Genomic DNA, 15,624 nt, shown 5'->3' on the forward strand with positions numbered 1-15,624 from the left:
TGCACATATATCTCCAGACACACACACACAGACACACTCACACACACATACAGTACAGTACACAAAGCTATGTCTGTGCTCAGACAAAACTGTGCCCATTGCCATGGCAGTGTGCGTCAGCGTGTTTAGCAATGTCCCTCCCCACAATGAGCAGACACTGCACCGACTGCTGCTGGTTTCTTCTAAAATATTTACTACACAGTAAGTCAGAGTCAGAGTCTGAGAGGAATCATGATCAGGAATAATAAAACAAAAGTGGTAGAGATAGCAGGATGTGTCACTGTAGGTTAGCGAGATGGTATGGGAGGTATGGTTCTAATCCAGTAATCCAGGTCTAATAAATACTCATAACAAACATGTCATTTCACGTTTATGTTGGAAAGAGTTAATGGGAAGTAAATATAGTGGCTTAAATAAGAAACAAACAAAATGTGGCAATTTCATTTTTATAATTTTGTGCTGCTTTTTATACTGTTATAGATAAAGATAAGATATGTGGTAGAACATTCTCTATAACTATCTAGTACTATCTAGTTTTTCAGTTCAAGATCAAAATTTAAATAAAATACTCGACTTGAGATGATATTTAGAGGCAAAATAAATGCAGACAAAATCAATAAAACATGAGAAAGAGATGTGGCACTAGATAAAAATGTTTTGACTTCAGAGGAAATGTAGATATTGAGCTTTCTGACCGACAGCAGGAGAAGTGAAACTGAAAATAGTGGAACTGGAGTTAATTTGTCGGTTGCCTTTTTGTGGCCAGAAGGTACCGTCTGCAAAACCAGATGTTAAAGTGAGACTAAATCCAATCCAGTAAAAAAAAAAACAAACATAAACGGTCTGAATTTCAAAAAACAGCCTCATATTGATTTGTCTACAAACCCTTTTGTAAAGATTTCCTGGCATTTCTCAGCTTCACAAAAAATATTTTTATGTCGTCCTCATGCTTTGATCCTGTTGCAATCATGATCGAAGGGTGAAGTATGGGGCTATAACGTGTTCCAGCGCAGCAGACGAGAGTCTAGTCGACTTTTTGCCATTTTTACTTCATGTCTGTCTCCAGCATGTAAAGCAGAAGCTTTTTAGTTTAAGCTCTGCTTGTCTACAGAAAACATTTCTAAAAAACGCCTGTGTCTCAAGCTGCAGTCAAGAGTTTACTTGGAAATAAATCTGAAACTACCAAACGTAAACAAAACTTTCCGAGTATAGCTCTATCAAGCAGCGGAGACCCTGTTAGTGGGTCTTCACAGTCACTCCACATTTTCCGTCAGAGCATGAAAATTCATCTCTTGAAATTCAACCTCATGTCACCCTCTCACTGCACAATCATATCATCTCTCTCTAATCTTTCTCCTCTGCTTGCTATAAATTGCTCTCATACAAAAAGAAGTTTTTGACATTTCTCCTTGGCTCATGTTCTTTCTTTCAGAATCACAGTATTATCACAAGAATATTATTGGGGCGCTGTCGGTATCACTCCTACACTCCTACACTTCTTATTGGAGGCTTTTTGTAACCGTTGTGATCCAATAATTATTCACTGTGTTTCGTTTTAAGTGGCTGTGGACGAGAGTGTCAACTAAAAGCTGGCCATGTATATGTAAATTAACTGAAGTGGAGAGATACTAGGCCGGGAGATGGAAAAAAACAGTGTTAATTAGAGCAGTAGTTTTCTTTCCTATGGCACGGTGCCTTTTCACTGGGGACAAGGTGTCTGGGCTATTTATAATCAGATCTAGTTGGTTGGCCAGTAGGGTCTTGTCCCATCCCAGCCGGCGTTGCTTGTTCAGAGACAGAGTGGGAGAAATAAAGAAATAAACTTTAAAACACGAGGACAAACTTAAAGAATTTTGGTTATGAAGAATCATCCTAATTAGAAACATAAATCATCTTAAGAGATTTTTTTAAAAGAGAGCTCAGAGGGAATTTTAAGGCAGCTCTAATTGTAGTATATCCCATTCATTTGAATGGAAATTCTGTCAGATGACTGGTAAAAAAGGTAATAACAAGCTTGTGTGGCATTTATTCATTTTCAGTATCATAGTGATGCTTGTGTACAGTGTAATGCTTTACAGTGGATGGTTTTATTGTGGACAGCTGCTTCTTTTCACCTATGAGACGTTTATAATACTGCAAGTCAAACATGGTGCAATCTTGCTCGTGCATATTTAGGTGGCCAACACAAGTTAAGAACCTTCACTGTTCCCCACCTGTGAACATGATCTGTTGCGTTTGTTGAAATTCACTATCACGGTAGAGGGAATCTACTGGGACAAGCTAGGAGTTCAGCTGATGACCCAGAAACGTTCAGGTGTGCTGACTTGTTCTCAAACCCCACATGAGCAGAGCTTTTTAGTCACTGAGCTCTGACAGAAAAACAAATAGACTTCATGGTTCTTGTTTTCCCTGCCTTGGTAGCACAGTGAAACACTTTGTGGGAGTCGTCTTAGAAAACTGTGAAGTCTGTGAAAATGTGATTCTCATTATCTTTCCAGTGCGGTTTTACTGCGTGATGGTTACATATTACAATACAAACCAAAGAAACTTATTAATCCGAGCAAAGTTCACTTGACATGTTTATTATGAAGATTCAAGTGACCAAAGGGCAAGAAGAACAGGCTGTTGGTAGAGATAGTTAATCCACTCTCAAAGGCAAAGGTCCTCACTCTTCACCATTTTAATCCCCTCTGTTATACTTCACACACATTTTCCCTCTCTGACACAAACCCTCTGACCACTGTTGTCAATACTGTGTGGTCTTGTCATCTTTCTCTCAGCTGTTATCTGCAGTGTGTTCGACAGACACACAAAGCTGCTGTTCAGACGCCTGGCCGTGAACACGTACCGAGTACCTGATGGCCGACAGAACGCCTGCTGCATCTTGTGTTTCATTATTCTTCCACCCGGAGGACTGGGGCTACCACCGAAATGAGGGGATCGAAGAGCCATTTCCCCTATGGCGCCTCTTGACACAGATTTCAGGCTGCATGCATTTCCCTGGAATATTGCTCCTCACGATTTACCAGTCCTATCACACACAGCCTTGAGGGCCATCCACTGCCATCCTAATATTGCATTTGGATTTCCCAGCCTGCCTGGTTAGAGCAGGTAGATACAGAGCAGATTGCTTTCTAGGAGGCTGAGGAGGAGGAAATAGAGGGGACAGGTGTTGAAGGGGAGGAGGAACCAAGGGAGCAAATTTGTTTAGATCCTACTCGGGCTGTACTATTTGCAGTACACGCTGCAGAATTGGTAAGAGACACGTCAAGTGAGAGCAAGGGTTTGACTACAGCTCCCTCGTTAGTCCAATCAATGTCAAGAGATGTCGGGAAGGAGACTAAGAAGGCTGGAGCAAAGATGGGGAAAGGCGGGGCAGAAGAGTGCGACTTCTAGCTAATAAAACACAGACAGCGCTACCAATTGGTGAATTACCTCAGTAACTGTCCATCATGAAAAATGCATCTGCTTCTGTAATGTGCTGGCGCATACAAAAACAACAGTTGTTATTACAGCTCCAGCTTTGAAAAGCAAACTAAAAATGGACAAGGCTCTATAAATTGTTGATTGCTGTTTAATAGCTGTAATTCTTGTGGGTTTATTAGAAGGATGATTGAGTTTGTATGTACTGTACATCATCAAATCAACAAAACAACCCAAATACTCGGAGTCTGAGGTGAGCGCTGTTATTTCCAGCGAAGGCTCGTCTACACATTAAAGTCATTCAACAGAGAAATAACTGATAAGTGTGTGCTGTGGCGATAAAGAGATAATTACACTGAGGGTTTTACCCAGAGCCTGTTGTTTAGTTGCTAAGTTACGCAGGTGTGTGATTGCATAAATAAGGCGATGGAGTGTAAAAACTATTTCTTGTAGGAATAAGATAATTGCTTTTCATTTGGTTTAATGACTTGAGGACGGCGATGATTGAGGTCCATTTTCAGGTGAATTGTTTGCAGCAGCCTCACAGCTGCATGACATGTTGACGATCCGTCGGAGCACGCCTGTCTCTTCTGCAGAGCTACCGTCACTGCAACCACCTTTTCTTCTTCCCTTGTGCCCACTAAAAGCTCTTTGCATGAGCAATCCCTTCAATCTTACATCACCCTCCTTTCATTTCCATTCACTCTTGCTTCAGCTCTGTATACATTTACCTCTCCACCTGCTTCTCTCTCACCCTCTCAGACCCATGTGAGCTGCTGACCCTCTCAGCCCTCTCTATCCAGGCTTACCATCCACGTGGTCTAGAGCGGATTACATTCTTGACATCACTATGCCAGATGTTTATGACTAAAATAGACAGAACAACTAGCATCAACACTTATTCAAACTATTCATACGTTTTTGTTCAGTGATCTTTCCTGTATCCTTTGTTGCTAATGTGTCTCACTTCATTGGAATCTGAGCTACTGCCTTCATTACCTTGTTCAGGACACTAAATTGACCAGCTTTCCCTTGTTTTCACTTGATTGCTTTTCTTCCTGTAGTTTCTGCTCCCAGCTCTCTCCAGTGAGCTGGTATGGAGATCAAATAGCCGATAAGTCGCCCACTGTAACATACACATTAGCATGATTAAATTGGCCATCGCTGGTTCATTTATTAAAAGCCTCTCTGTGCTGGGTGGGAGGTCTATCTAGTCTTGGAGTGGAGTAGGAAAGGGATGGGCTGTGGGTGTACATGTTGTGTACTGCTGTCATGTGTGTCTAAGCTTGACACCACCAAGGCAGAGAAGTTAATGAGGGTTTCCGGGATATTTCTGACACAGTGCTGGTTTCCTGTGAGGATTTCAGGTGATGTGGTGGCGAGAGAACCTGTTAAGAAGCGATAGCTGGGCGGGAAAAAGTCGTCGGCGGGCTCCACTCTGGCAGCAGCTACACAGGAGATTTAGAGCTTAGGCGATTGTTAGACGGGGCTCAGTTTGTTTTGAACTATGGGCCTGTGTTTTCCACGGGCTGCTTTATGTGGACGTTGACTCTTTCCCCACTTTGTACTGCACTCTCAGCACTTTAAAAGAGGAGGATTAGACACAGCAGTGTGCCTCTCCTCGTCTGCCGGAGAGCACAGCCGCCTAATCTCTTGCGTTGAGGAGAGGGGATTTGGGAGAAATGACCTGTGCTCACTTCACTTTCTCTTGGTCCTCTTCCTCTCACACCCTCCAAGTCGACTGAAAACACAGTGCTGCATCCTTCCTTCCCTCCGTCACTCCCACTCCCGCTTTTTCATTTTCCTGCCAGATGATTCTACGCTCATCAGTATGCAGCACCACGCGGCTGCTCCTCAGGACTAGGCAAGCTGGCAGACAAGCAGGCAGACTTGTCAATAAAGGAACCACAGTAACAGGGCACCTCAGCAAGGCCTCCAGCCCTGTCGCTGACGTCTCTCTCTCAGCTGCCTGGACTCCCTCAGTTAATGAACATGTAATTGTTGAGCAAGCAAAAGAGAAACTGGGGAAGCGCGGAGGGAAACGCGGCCATTAGGTGATAGGTGTAAGAGAAAAACAGCAGAATGAGCTGAGAAGGAGGTGAGGTAAGCACAAGGACAGACTGTTCAAGTGAATAAACTAAGACACAAAATAGCCAATTTGTCCTAAAACGTGTGATGCGGTGCAGTTGTTGGAGAGACAAGAGCGAAAGAAGAACACTGTGTCTAAATCAAAGGGAATGTGCGGGGGAATGCTGCTCAGTGGGAGACGACATTGAGAGCAGGTGGGGAGAAGCAGCGTCAAGGACAACATGGAAATATCACATGCAGTCGCTACATGGCAGCCATGTCAGGCCATGCTGGAGCTGGAGCGGGAGCTGGAGCTGGAGCGAACTGTTGGAGAAAGAATGAGTTCAAGGACACATAGCGATGCTTCCAAAATATCTGACGACATGAAATGAGAGCAGGTGACGGATGTAGTGCATAGCAATCCTAAAGATCAAAAAACCTTGTTGACCCCTCTGATATTGGTATGACACATGGAGGTAGACTTTGATACAAGAGCCACAATTAATCTTAATATTTCCGGATTTGATAAAAAACATTTGGCCTTAATTTACATGTATGAATCTTGCTCATCTCATCTTGCTCTGATAGATTTTCACTGCAAGGAACAAACCTTCAAGATCATACTGAATGTTTAAAATGTAATATTGAAATAATTTTTCCATCACCACTGTACAAAGTAGTAAAGACTGCTGGTAAAGACAGCGGCTAAGACTCTGCTCCCTACATGCAGTACCACTCTCCCATGACCACCCAAGTTGATTTTAAATGAATCTGTGCTCTGATTGCAGAGCTCCCTGCTCTTTTGTCGCCCCTGCAGACAATGAGCAGTGGAGCAGAGACACAATCCACATGTCTGCATTAGCTCTGATGCTCCCGGCAACGCAGGGGAGGCCATCTTTACCAGGGGAAGATGATGGATGTAATGTAGATTCGGTTATCTGTCATTAAGCCCTGCTCTGCCCTCCCTCAGCCTCTCTGCAGGGGGAGGGCAGAGGGATTTCAATCAGACTAGTGAAGAATATAACTCTAGTGAGACATGCTGAGGCCAAAAGCTAATAAGTCATGTCTCTGTGGAGAAGACATAGACTTCACAGCAGGAGCATTCATCTCTATGACTGCCTACTATATTCTCTTTTTGTCAATCATCTAACCTTGCTCTCCCACCTCCTGCGTCTTTCTCTACTGTGTACGGCTAAAGTCTGCGGCACCCTGCTACTTCAATGGAAGAGATCCCCAAATCCGAAACAGCACGATGACGGCGGCTAGGAGGCTGACAAATCCCTGTGCCCTTGCATGACTGGGCTGCAGTGTCTGCCTGTCAACTTGCAGCACCTCAGTAATAGCGCAGTGACGCTAAATAGGCTTCTGAAACATAAGGACGGGATGTGATGAACACTAAAAGGAGCAGTTGGAGGGTAGGTGGGGAATGGAGGGGGTGGAGTCCAGTGAAGCCGGCTAGCTCCTCAGAAGGCTCTATAATTAGCTGCACAAGATCAAATGACTTTTAATGGGTTTGTCTGAAAACAGCAGACTATTTCAGATTTGCACTTGGAGCTATATTCATATCTCATCAAACTAATGGAATTCTCTAGAGTGCTTGATTGGGTTTTATCTCAGATCACATTGGCTGATAGAGGTGCTTGGCTGCAACATTCATAGGCTGCAGTTTTGTAATGAAAGAAAAGTGCCATTTCAGGGCACTATCATGGAAAATGGAAATGTTAGTAGCAAAAAAAAGTACACATGATGTCGAATGACAAGTGCAGTCCTTCAACTTCTAATCTGACAGGAGCCACAGATTCATGCACACTCACCCTTACTGTAGGAGTCATTTCCTATGGATGTTGCAGGTAGAATGGGCTTATAATAACTTGTAATAGATAATGTAATAGATAATAGATGATAGATAATAGGAACCTCTATCGGTCATTAGTTAGAGAATTAGAAAGAGATGCCACAAGGATAATATCAGGGTCAAAGCACAGCCACTAAGGATCTGGGCAGAGAGAGGTCTGGTGCAGAATACTAAATATGCTGCCTACAATTATTCAAGTTACAGTAACACAGAGCGCACACACACACACACACAATGATTCACACATCATAGAGACAGAAACACACATGGGGAACTGGCCAGTGCAGAAATTATTAGCTGATTAATCACTTAATCAATCAACAGAAAATTAAATGATACTTTTGTTAAATGAATAATCCCTTAACATTAGCTGGTTCCTTGTCATTAAAAATAAAATACTTTGGGTTTTGTATTGTTAATCTCTAGGGTGTTAACAATTTTTATTTAATTATCAATTCATTGGAAAAAAGTAAACAAATTAGTCAAACTGACTGCTGGCCGCCCTACGCCTGTCTGGTCTGCCTTTCTGACTCCTGCTAAGTTACTGTTCCTGAAATGTTGTTTACAGTCTGTAGCTGTAAAATAAAAGGAAATAGAGGCTGGGTCAGGAATGGGAGTTGTTGCACATGCTGTTAGTTAAAATATATGTGTCTCAGTCTGTTTCTGTGTCTACAAATATCCTTTATGTCCCACTGTTTCCTGTTATCATTAAAGCTACAGTAATATTCCCCACTCTGTTATCTGAGGTTCTCTATTTTAGGCTAAAGAAATTATTCCCAATGAACTCTAGCTAGGTTTTAACTCTCATCTACATTTTGCCTTCCTCCCCTTTAAACAAAAAAGTTCTTTTTATTTCCTTTGTGAATGCAGCGAAGGGATCTGGTGTCTTTAGCGCCTCGTCATGCATGAACACCTCCCACTGAATTAATTAAAGTGCATAAAGGTAGCAGCTTAAAGATAATTAAAAATAAAATTTAATGTACTTTTGTTAGAAAAAAATCTTAAGAAGTCCAAGGTGGAACTCCAGCTTCTCCCTTTCCCCCTTTGTTCCATCTGTGTCCCAAGGGAACCATCCTACAGGGCTGCCGTTTGTCCTTGGCCACCTTCTCCTTGAGAAAGTGCTGTATCAGACAGGCTGCTAACAGGGCCGTCACAGAGCTTGAGTACCAGCGGCGGCGGCTGCAGCAGCACAGGCCTCTCTCTGGGGGTATACAGTTACACTGCACTGCTTCTATCTCCTACTGTTCTGACATTTTCATTTCCCTGCACTCTCCTGAGGAAAAAGAAGATGAACTTAGGAGAAAAGAAAGCAGGATGGCAGCCATGCCACCCTTGGTTCCAGTCTGATGATACCATTTCTAAAACAGGCAGGGGGTAAAGAGGGGGGAGATATGAAGGAAGCTCGCTAAGCAGGAAGATAGACAGAGAGGGATCTGAAACTAACATGCTCCGTTTTCCCCAGCTTGATGGAATATTTGTCCAGCATTCCTCAGTAAAACAGAGCACTTTAGCAGCAAAGTAACCCCCTAGTCATCCAACATGCCATGCATTATCGGAACAAGAGCACCAAGAGGTACTCTGTATTTGTACCTCGGCATGAGATAAGAGAAGAAAGTGATCCTCCAGGGCTCAAATCACCACAGAACAATAAATAACAAGTGCAGTGGCTCTGACTGTCCTCAGTAGTATCCTAAATCATGTTGAATGCAATGCAAGGACATCAACATCAAAACATCAACATTTGGCCTGAGCGTACATTGAGAGAAAATAAGGATGGAGACATACGATGTATGATGCACCAAGAGACATAAATATACACACAAAGACAGACGGACCCACCCACACACTGTAGCTCACACATGGAAAGAGACAAAGAATCATATCAACAAAGCACCATGAAAACACATCAATTACAACCGACATGTGGAAAACTGGGTCTGATTTGAATTTGTGCTCGGTAATAGGGACAAAATTCAGTTGAAGAGTGTTCAAACATAAGTAGAAAGCAGCCCTTGAGTAATTTATACGCTTACATTTTCTGGCGCGGTTGAGCGTGCAAACAGTGGAAAACAATTCCTGACACACAGTTAAACTGGCTGTTTGATTGTTAGCTCCCCGTCTCCGTTCCATTCCACTTTGGGCAGGCATAAAACGGAGACAAATCAGTGCGCATGTCTCATCTAGGCCTGCGTATGACTCACTAATCTTACAAAATCGAAGATATGATTAAGACAAGGAGGGGACAACAGGCAATGTCTTCCCCGCTTAAAGACAGACAGGGGCTGAGGAAGAGACAGGTGGGGCCATAGGCAGAGGTACAAGTGCACTATAACTCACAGATAGCACTCCAGATATTTTATTCATGGGAAGCCAAACCCAAGGAGCGAGAGTGACTCATGGAGCCACAGGGACACACACAACTCGCACACAAAAATTGAGCAGGGGGTTCAAAGGGTTTAATCCGCCTACACTGACTCCATTCTCCTGCTCAAACAAATAATACTATATTCTTTTAATGTGATAAACAGAATAAAAAATAAAGTCAGAGAAGGAAGAGCTTCTTTTTAAGTGATTAAAGGGGATTTTTTTGTCTACTGAAGTCACACTGCTCCGTCCTCAGTGCTATCACAGGAAGAAAGCTGCCAACAGCATAATACAGTGAGACGTTTGCTCTGCAGGCTATGCATTCCTGAGCACCCTGGCACATAAACTGACCAAAGGAATTCTCATGCAAACTAAGGTGTAGTCAGAAACACACACTCAGGTGTAGTGGTGTTCACCTCAGCTCTGCAGGAAGAGGATTGCCTTGGCCGTATGATTTGGCCTACATATGGCAGAAGGCCTAATGCTACTTAAGTGATGTGCAGCCATGAGTGTGTCGATTTGAACCCACTCACTCCTCGCCAAGTCCCTGTCGCCCTGGATCTCTCACGGAGAAAAACTGACTAAATATGTGATGAGCTGAGCTGTAAGAGAATTCAAGCACTCAAACACAGGCACACAAACATCCACAAACACACAAACATGCATTTCCAGTTGCAAAAAAAAAAAAAAGAGGCAACTCTGCTCACTCGGGATAATTAGAGTGCACACAGAGCCAGGGAGACAAAGCCTGGCATCGTGAGAACAAGACTCGTCTGATGAGGCCTCTCTATTTAAATCCCTGGGATGAGTTGAGAGTGTGTCTGTCGATGGAATCGCTCCAGGAGACATGCAAGCACAGGCTTGGAGGAAGAAACAGCCGAGGCAATGAAAGGGAAGACGGTGAGACAGACAAAGACAGAAAGCTGTAGTTGAACCAAGTGGCAGGAAGGTATCTTTGAGGAAATGAAAGGACAGGGAATAAGGGCTTAGATTCAATCAGACATCACTTCCTACTGTTAGTCACAGAGGACAGATCAGACGATGCTGGGAGAACACCACTGATGTTACACAGGTGACTCACTGTGTTCTGTGCCACTTTGTAGTCTAGGTTGCCTCTACACGGCGTGGAAATGAGGGTTTGACTGAGCGAGTGGGCGAACGGGGGAGTGAACTGAGCACGAGTGTGTGTGTGTGTGTGTGCAGGCAGTGAAGGGTTGGGCTCTGAGATTAGTACCTTTCCCTTTGCAGATCTATAAGCACCCAGTGTTTCTTGTCGCTAAGAGGATTCACAGGGATACGGGGCTGTCCCAGCAATTGAAAGCAAGGTTTTAGGTGCTAATCTACAAATTGAAGGTCGAGTGAGGCTGATTCTCAGCTGATGGCGTACATGCTGCTGTCTTCAACATGACTGACAGGGTAGAACATGGGGGTCAAAAAAGCAATCAAGGCTACGGAAAGCGCTATGTGTGCTCAGTCATAATGATGCACTGAGATCATATCATATGCAGTGTGTTTTGGGGTTTTTCTGTCACCGACAGTCTGCCTTTGCCATCGTCTCTGTTATCTTGATCACCTCTGCATGATAATGACACCATGGGTTGTCCTGGCACACAAAAGGTCTTCATAGAAAGCATTCAGCACTGCTCCATAGCACCCGCCCAGACAATCACAGGGAACTGGTGACATTCAATTGTTCACTATCAACCCATATCCAGAGCAAATACACACATAGAGGCACACAGGAGCACACTTTAATATCAATGCTCACCTGCAAGTACAAACAAGCCAAGCCTGCACACCGACCTTGATAGGAGGAAAATGCTGCTGCAACAAGAGAGAGCAATAACACAGCACAACATCACAGTTGTTCTGTGGCTTTTGCAGTACAGAGTGTTAGTTCCTATTTAGTAAGCAATTCTACATTTTCTGCGTTTGTCTACTCTTTTCGGATCACTATGATTATTACTGGTTCTCAAATATACTCCGTAAAATCAGTCACTCCACTAGTTAATGCTGGTTTTCTCCTCTACACAAGGTCAACCTTGCCTTGAATGTAGACACCTTAAATTAATGTTAATTTAGCCAATGCTACACATGTGGAAACACCAGCATTTTTCAATTTACTTTTTTTTTTCTACAGGCACAAAAATCTGATGTGTTGCATAAGATCCTGTCATTTTACAGCGTGTATTATGGTTTTGATAATCTCTGCTTGCTTAAGTCAGCAGAGAATGAAATGTTCTGAATGCACTAACTGCTACAGATATTCTGTATTACATTAATCCAGTGGGAACCATATCAGCAAATGCCTCAGTATGATACAATTCTCTGTGTAAATCTGCTATGTGGTTCTAGCCTGCACCCCATTTCTAAATGAGCTCCAAAATAAGAAACAGCAGCTCATCGCGGATTTTCCACAATCGAGTAAAATAAAGCCCTGCTTGTTGTTTTTTTGGATACTGAAGGGGTGAAAATCACTGGGGCAAAACCCTCTGCAGACTGTAAGGCTGTAAAAACTGCAACACAGTGATGTCCAGATGAGGAGGGGGAAGCACAGCTGAAGAAACAAAAGCTCAAAAACTGGCACTCTTACAGGTATCTGACAAAAAAAAAAACCCTGTTTGCACAACTAAAGAAGCTGACTAATCCCCAAACAGAGAGGAAGAGGTGCAAAACAACAGAGGGCTGACACCTCAACAATCCCAATTCAGAAAGAAAGAAGGAACAAAGAAAAGGTGAGAAGTGGACAAGTGGGAATAGACCATCCCTGACCAACTGTGAGGGAGTCTCTGAGCAGCTCTCAACGGCTTGTAAATTACAGCTCAAGGTCCAGGGGGGAGCGAGCGCAGTCAGCATGTCAGCACAGCAATATCTGCCTCAGCTGTGTATCCACAGTCTCATCAACAAGGCCCAGTCTGCACACACCAGCAGCTTCACTGACAAACAACAGCAACAGTCAACGCCAGGAATTTGGATTTTGGCTGTGCAGCCATGACATCGTTCAAACAACTGAGAAAAACACAGGAAAAGCCAACACAGCTTTGGATGACTGACACTTTGTAAATCTGCAGCGTTTTAATTCACTTAAGACCTCTTCACATGCTTTATTATAACTCCCCGGTCCATTTGGAGGTCTTACTCCACACATGTCCTCTGTCAAGGCGCACAGCAGCCACCATTAATTCCTCAATTTAATCTGGGTGACTGATCGGGAAAATCGATTGATTTCATCCATTCATCATCTCAGAACACTCTATATTGATCAGCACGTCTGTGTGGTTAGGAAGGCTGACTGAGGAGGCAATCACTGCAAAGAGGACACGTCTTTGTAGAGCCGAGCGCAGCAGAATAGATTCTGTTGGGGACATAACAACTATTATTTCCCACCACACAATGCCAGCCAATACTTGCTCAAAATGGCCGAGATACATTTTTTTGTGTGTCACAGAAGAGAGAGAGAGAGAAACACCCCTCGACTCACAGCAGTGCATTCAGGAGATGTCTTGTTAAAACGTTCCGTCATAGTTGCTCCAACAGTGTTTACCTTCTGTGGGGTGGGGGTGTGGGTGGCGGAGCTGTTTGCTCTGAAAATTGGTACATTGTTATCAGATGATACACACACACGCCTCACACTGCAGGCATCAGTGTCCGGGGACAATAACGGCTGAAAGCAGGAAAATAGGGCATCAGGTAGAGAAGGAGTGTGTGTTCCTGTGTCTGTGGTGTGTTTGTCCATCAGGACCAAATCTGTCCGGTTTGGATCTAACTAACAGACTCAAAACACTGAAAGACATGAGAGGGAGTCATCCTGTTGACACAGGACAAGCTGAAGTTGGACCTGGCTTGAGGATTTAATTCTCTGACACACATATAAAGGAACAACCACACTGTCCCCACAGCAGGACGCTGTCCCTGATCACCTGCTGAGGCCCCGTGTGGCCCCCAAAGGCCCCGACAAAGCGCCAGTTGTCTTTCATTTGATCTCTGCAGCAAACCCTGCTGCGATTCCTGTTACTGCACCTTCCGTTTCCACATTGTCCAACAGAGGAAAGCAACAAACTGCAATCACTGCTGAAGAATCAAAAAATGACCTGAAAGCAAACTCATTAATATTTAACCAGCCTCCACCAACACATTTAAAGCCTCTCAAACTAGATAGGAAGCAATAGCACGGGATATGTGAATCCCATACTGTGCACTGAGATGATCAATCCGATAGTTGTGTTGTGTTAGAAATAATAAAACCTCCTGAATATTTTAACAAACACCTCAAACCACATGAAACGTGTGTTCGTCAGAGACGCAGCGCGCAGATGATCAGAGGACAAACAGGCCGGAATGATTTCCCACAAGCTCACAGAGGGGTTCAGATCCAGTTCAGATTAAACTGATAAATAATAAATACACGAACATAATAAATGAGAGACCAGTTCAGATACTTGCCTCAATGTAGCCGGACAGCGCTGGAACCACAATGCCCAAAATCAGGACAGATAACGCCGGGACTGAACCCATCTTACAGGATCTCCGGATACGCTACTGTAAATAACTTATATCCTGTGAGCTATAGGTGTAAGGTGGAGTCCTGGAAAACAGACAAGCACGACCTGAAGAGCGACCAAGTCCTGGGAATAATCGGATGATCTGTCCCGGACAGCGGGACGATTCCAGCTCCGCTTGTTTCGTTACCGAGCTCCGCGGAAAATGTTGGAGGGAGACTGAGAGTCGGTCTCCTCTGGAAATGTGGACTGCGTGTCTGTGGCGCGACTGCTCAGTCTCTGCTGCCTCCTCCCTGCCCGGGTCCATCTGAGCCACGGAGCAGCGCGCTGCGCCACCATGCGGTCACCTGCAGGGTGTAGAAGGCAGAGAGGGGGGTGGTCGTGTCAGCTTCACCTGGGACAGATGATTCATGTGTGATAATTTCCTTCCTGATCATGTTGAATTACAGAGCTGTGTAAAAGAGATGCAGATACAGCTAAACACTGATCTTACAAATAAGAGAGCAATCTAGATGTTGGATCAGTGTTGATACTGTTGAAGAGAAAATCATGCTATAAACTAGTGTCAAGGGGCAGAAGGTCATCTTTGCTGATTTTAAACAATCATGTCAGCTGAACAATGACTGACAGAGTCGTGGATGATTACAACACATGTTTATAAGGTCATACAATCAACTGCAATGACAACTTAGTCTATTTTCTTTATCCTGTGGAGGAGGGAAACTAAAAGGTGGCACATATACTTAAATCTGCATCAGAAGAAGTAAGGTATAGAACGATAGTCAGTTTTAAGACAGATCCTGACTAGTTCTCAGGCTTCAAGAAAAGACATCTTATCTTAGAGTTATATCTTACAGCTGTGGTACAACTTACTCTGGTAATGGAGCAGGTTGTAACAAGGGACTCCTGCAGGGAAGCTTAATATTTTGCAGGTCAAGACTTTACATTCACCTTTTAACAACTTAATTTAATCAAGGAATCTTACTGAGATCCAAGATTTGCGATCTAAGAACATGTATGTTGTCTCCAACTTATTTTTTCTTCCCACATTGTTATTTATGTTTCTGATTTATTGAAAAACATAAGATAAATTATATTCTACCTTGACATGGGGCATTAAGCGTGATTATTAATTGTTGAAATGACAACTTTTAGATGTAAAAATAAAGCACCCTCTAGTGGATAATGTTCATCATCTCATCTGTCAGTGTCCTGCACAGTTGAGGCCTGAGGGAAGCATGAGAACCACAGCTACAGGGAAAGATTCTGAAGGATAGGACTGAATGTAATGCTTAATCTGCCCTTAAAGTGCACTGATTGATAGGCTGCTGAGGTATAGGACACAATCTTAATATATTCTTTTGTGTTTTTACACATACCACAGTATTGTTTCCTGAATAATGGTATTTAAGCACG

The 15,624-nt window shown here is 43.5% G+C and overlaps 1 protein-coding gene across 2 annotated transcripts in view; it reads right to left on the bottom strand.

Annotated features, from left to right (window-relative positions):
- aplp2 (amyloid beta (A4) precursor-like protein 2) overlaps nt 1-14,470 on the bottom strand; it is a 45,886-nt gene extending 31,416 nt beyond the window's left edge. The window contains exon 1 of one of the 2 annotated variants that reach the window (XM_026367577.1): nt 14,153-14,470. In XM_026367577.1, the coding sequence (XP_026223362.1) occupies nt 14,153-14,224 (72 nt within the window). In that variant the 5' untranslated portion in view covers nt 14,225-14,470. The remainder of the gene's footprint in view (nt 1-14,152) is intronic. The other variant, XM_026367569.1, reaches the window with a different exon arrangement.
- Between the last annotated feature and the right edge of the window lie 1,154 nt (nt 14,471-15,624).

This window comes from Anabas testudineus, chromosome 13 (assembly GCF_900324465.2).
Source record: "Anabas testudineus chromosome 13, fAnaTes1.2, whole genome shotgun sequence".
NCBI lineage: Eukaryota > Metazoa > Chordata > Actinopteri > Anabantiformes > Anabantidae > Anabas > Anabas testudineus.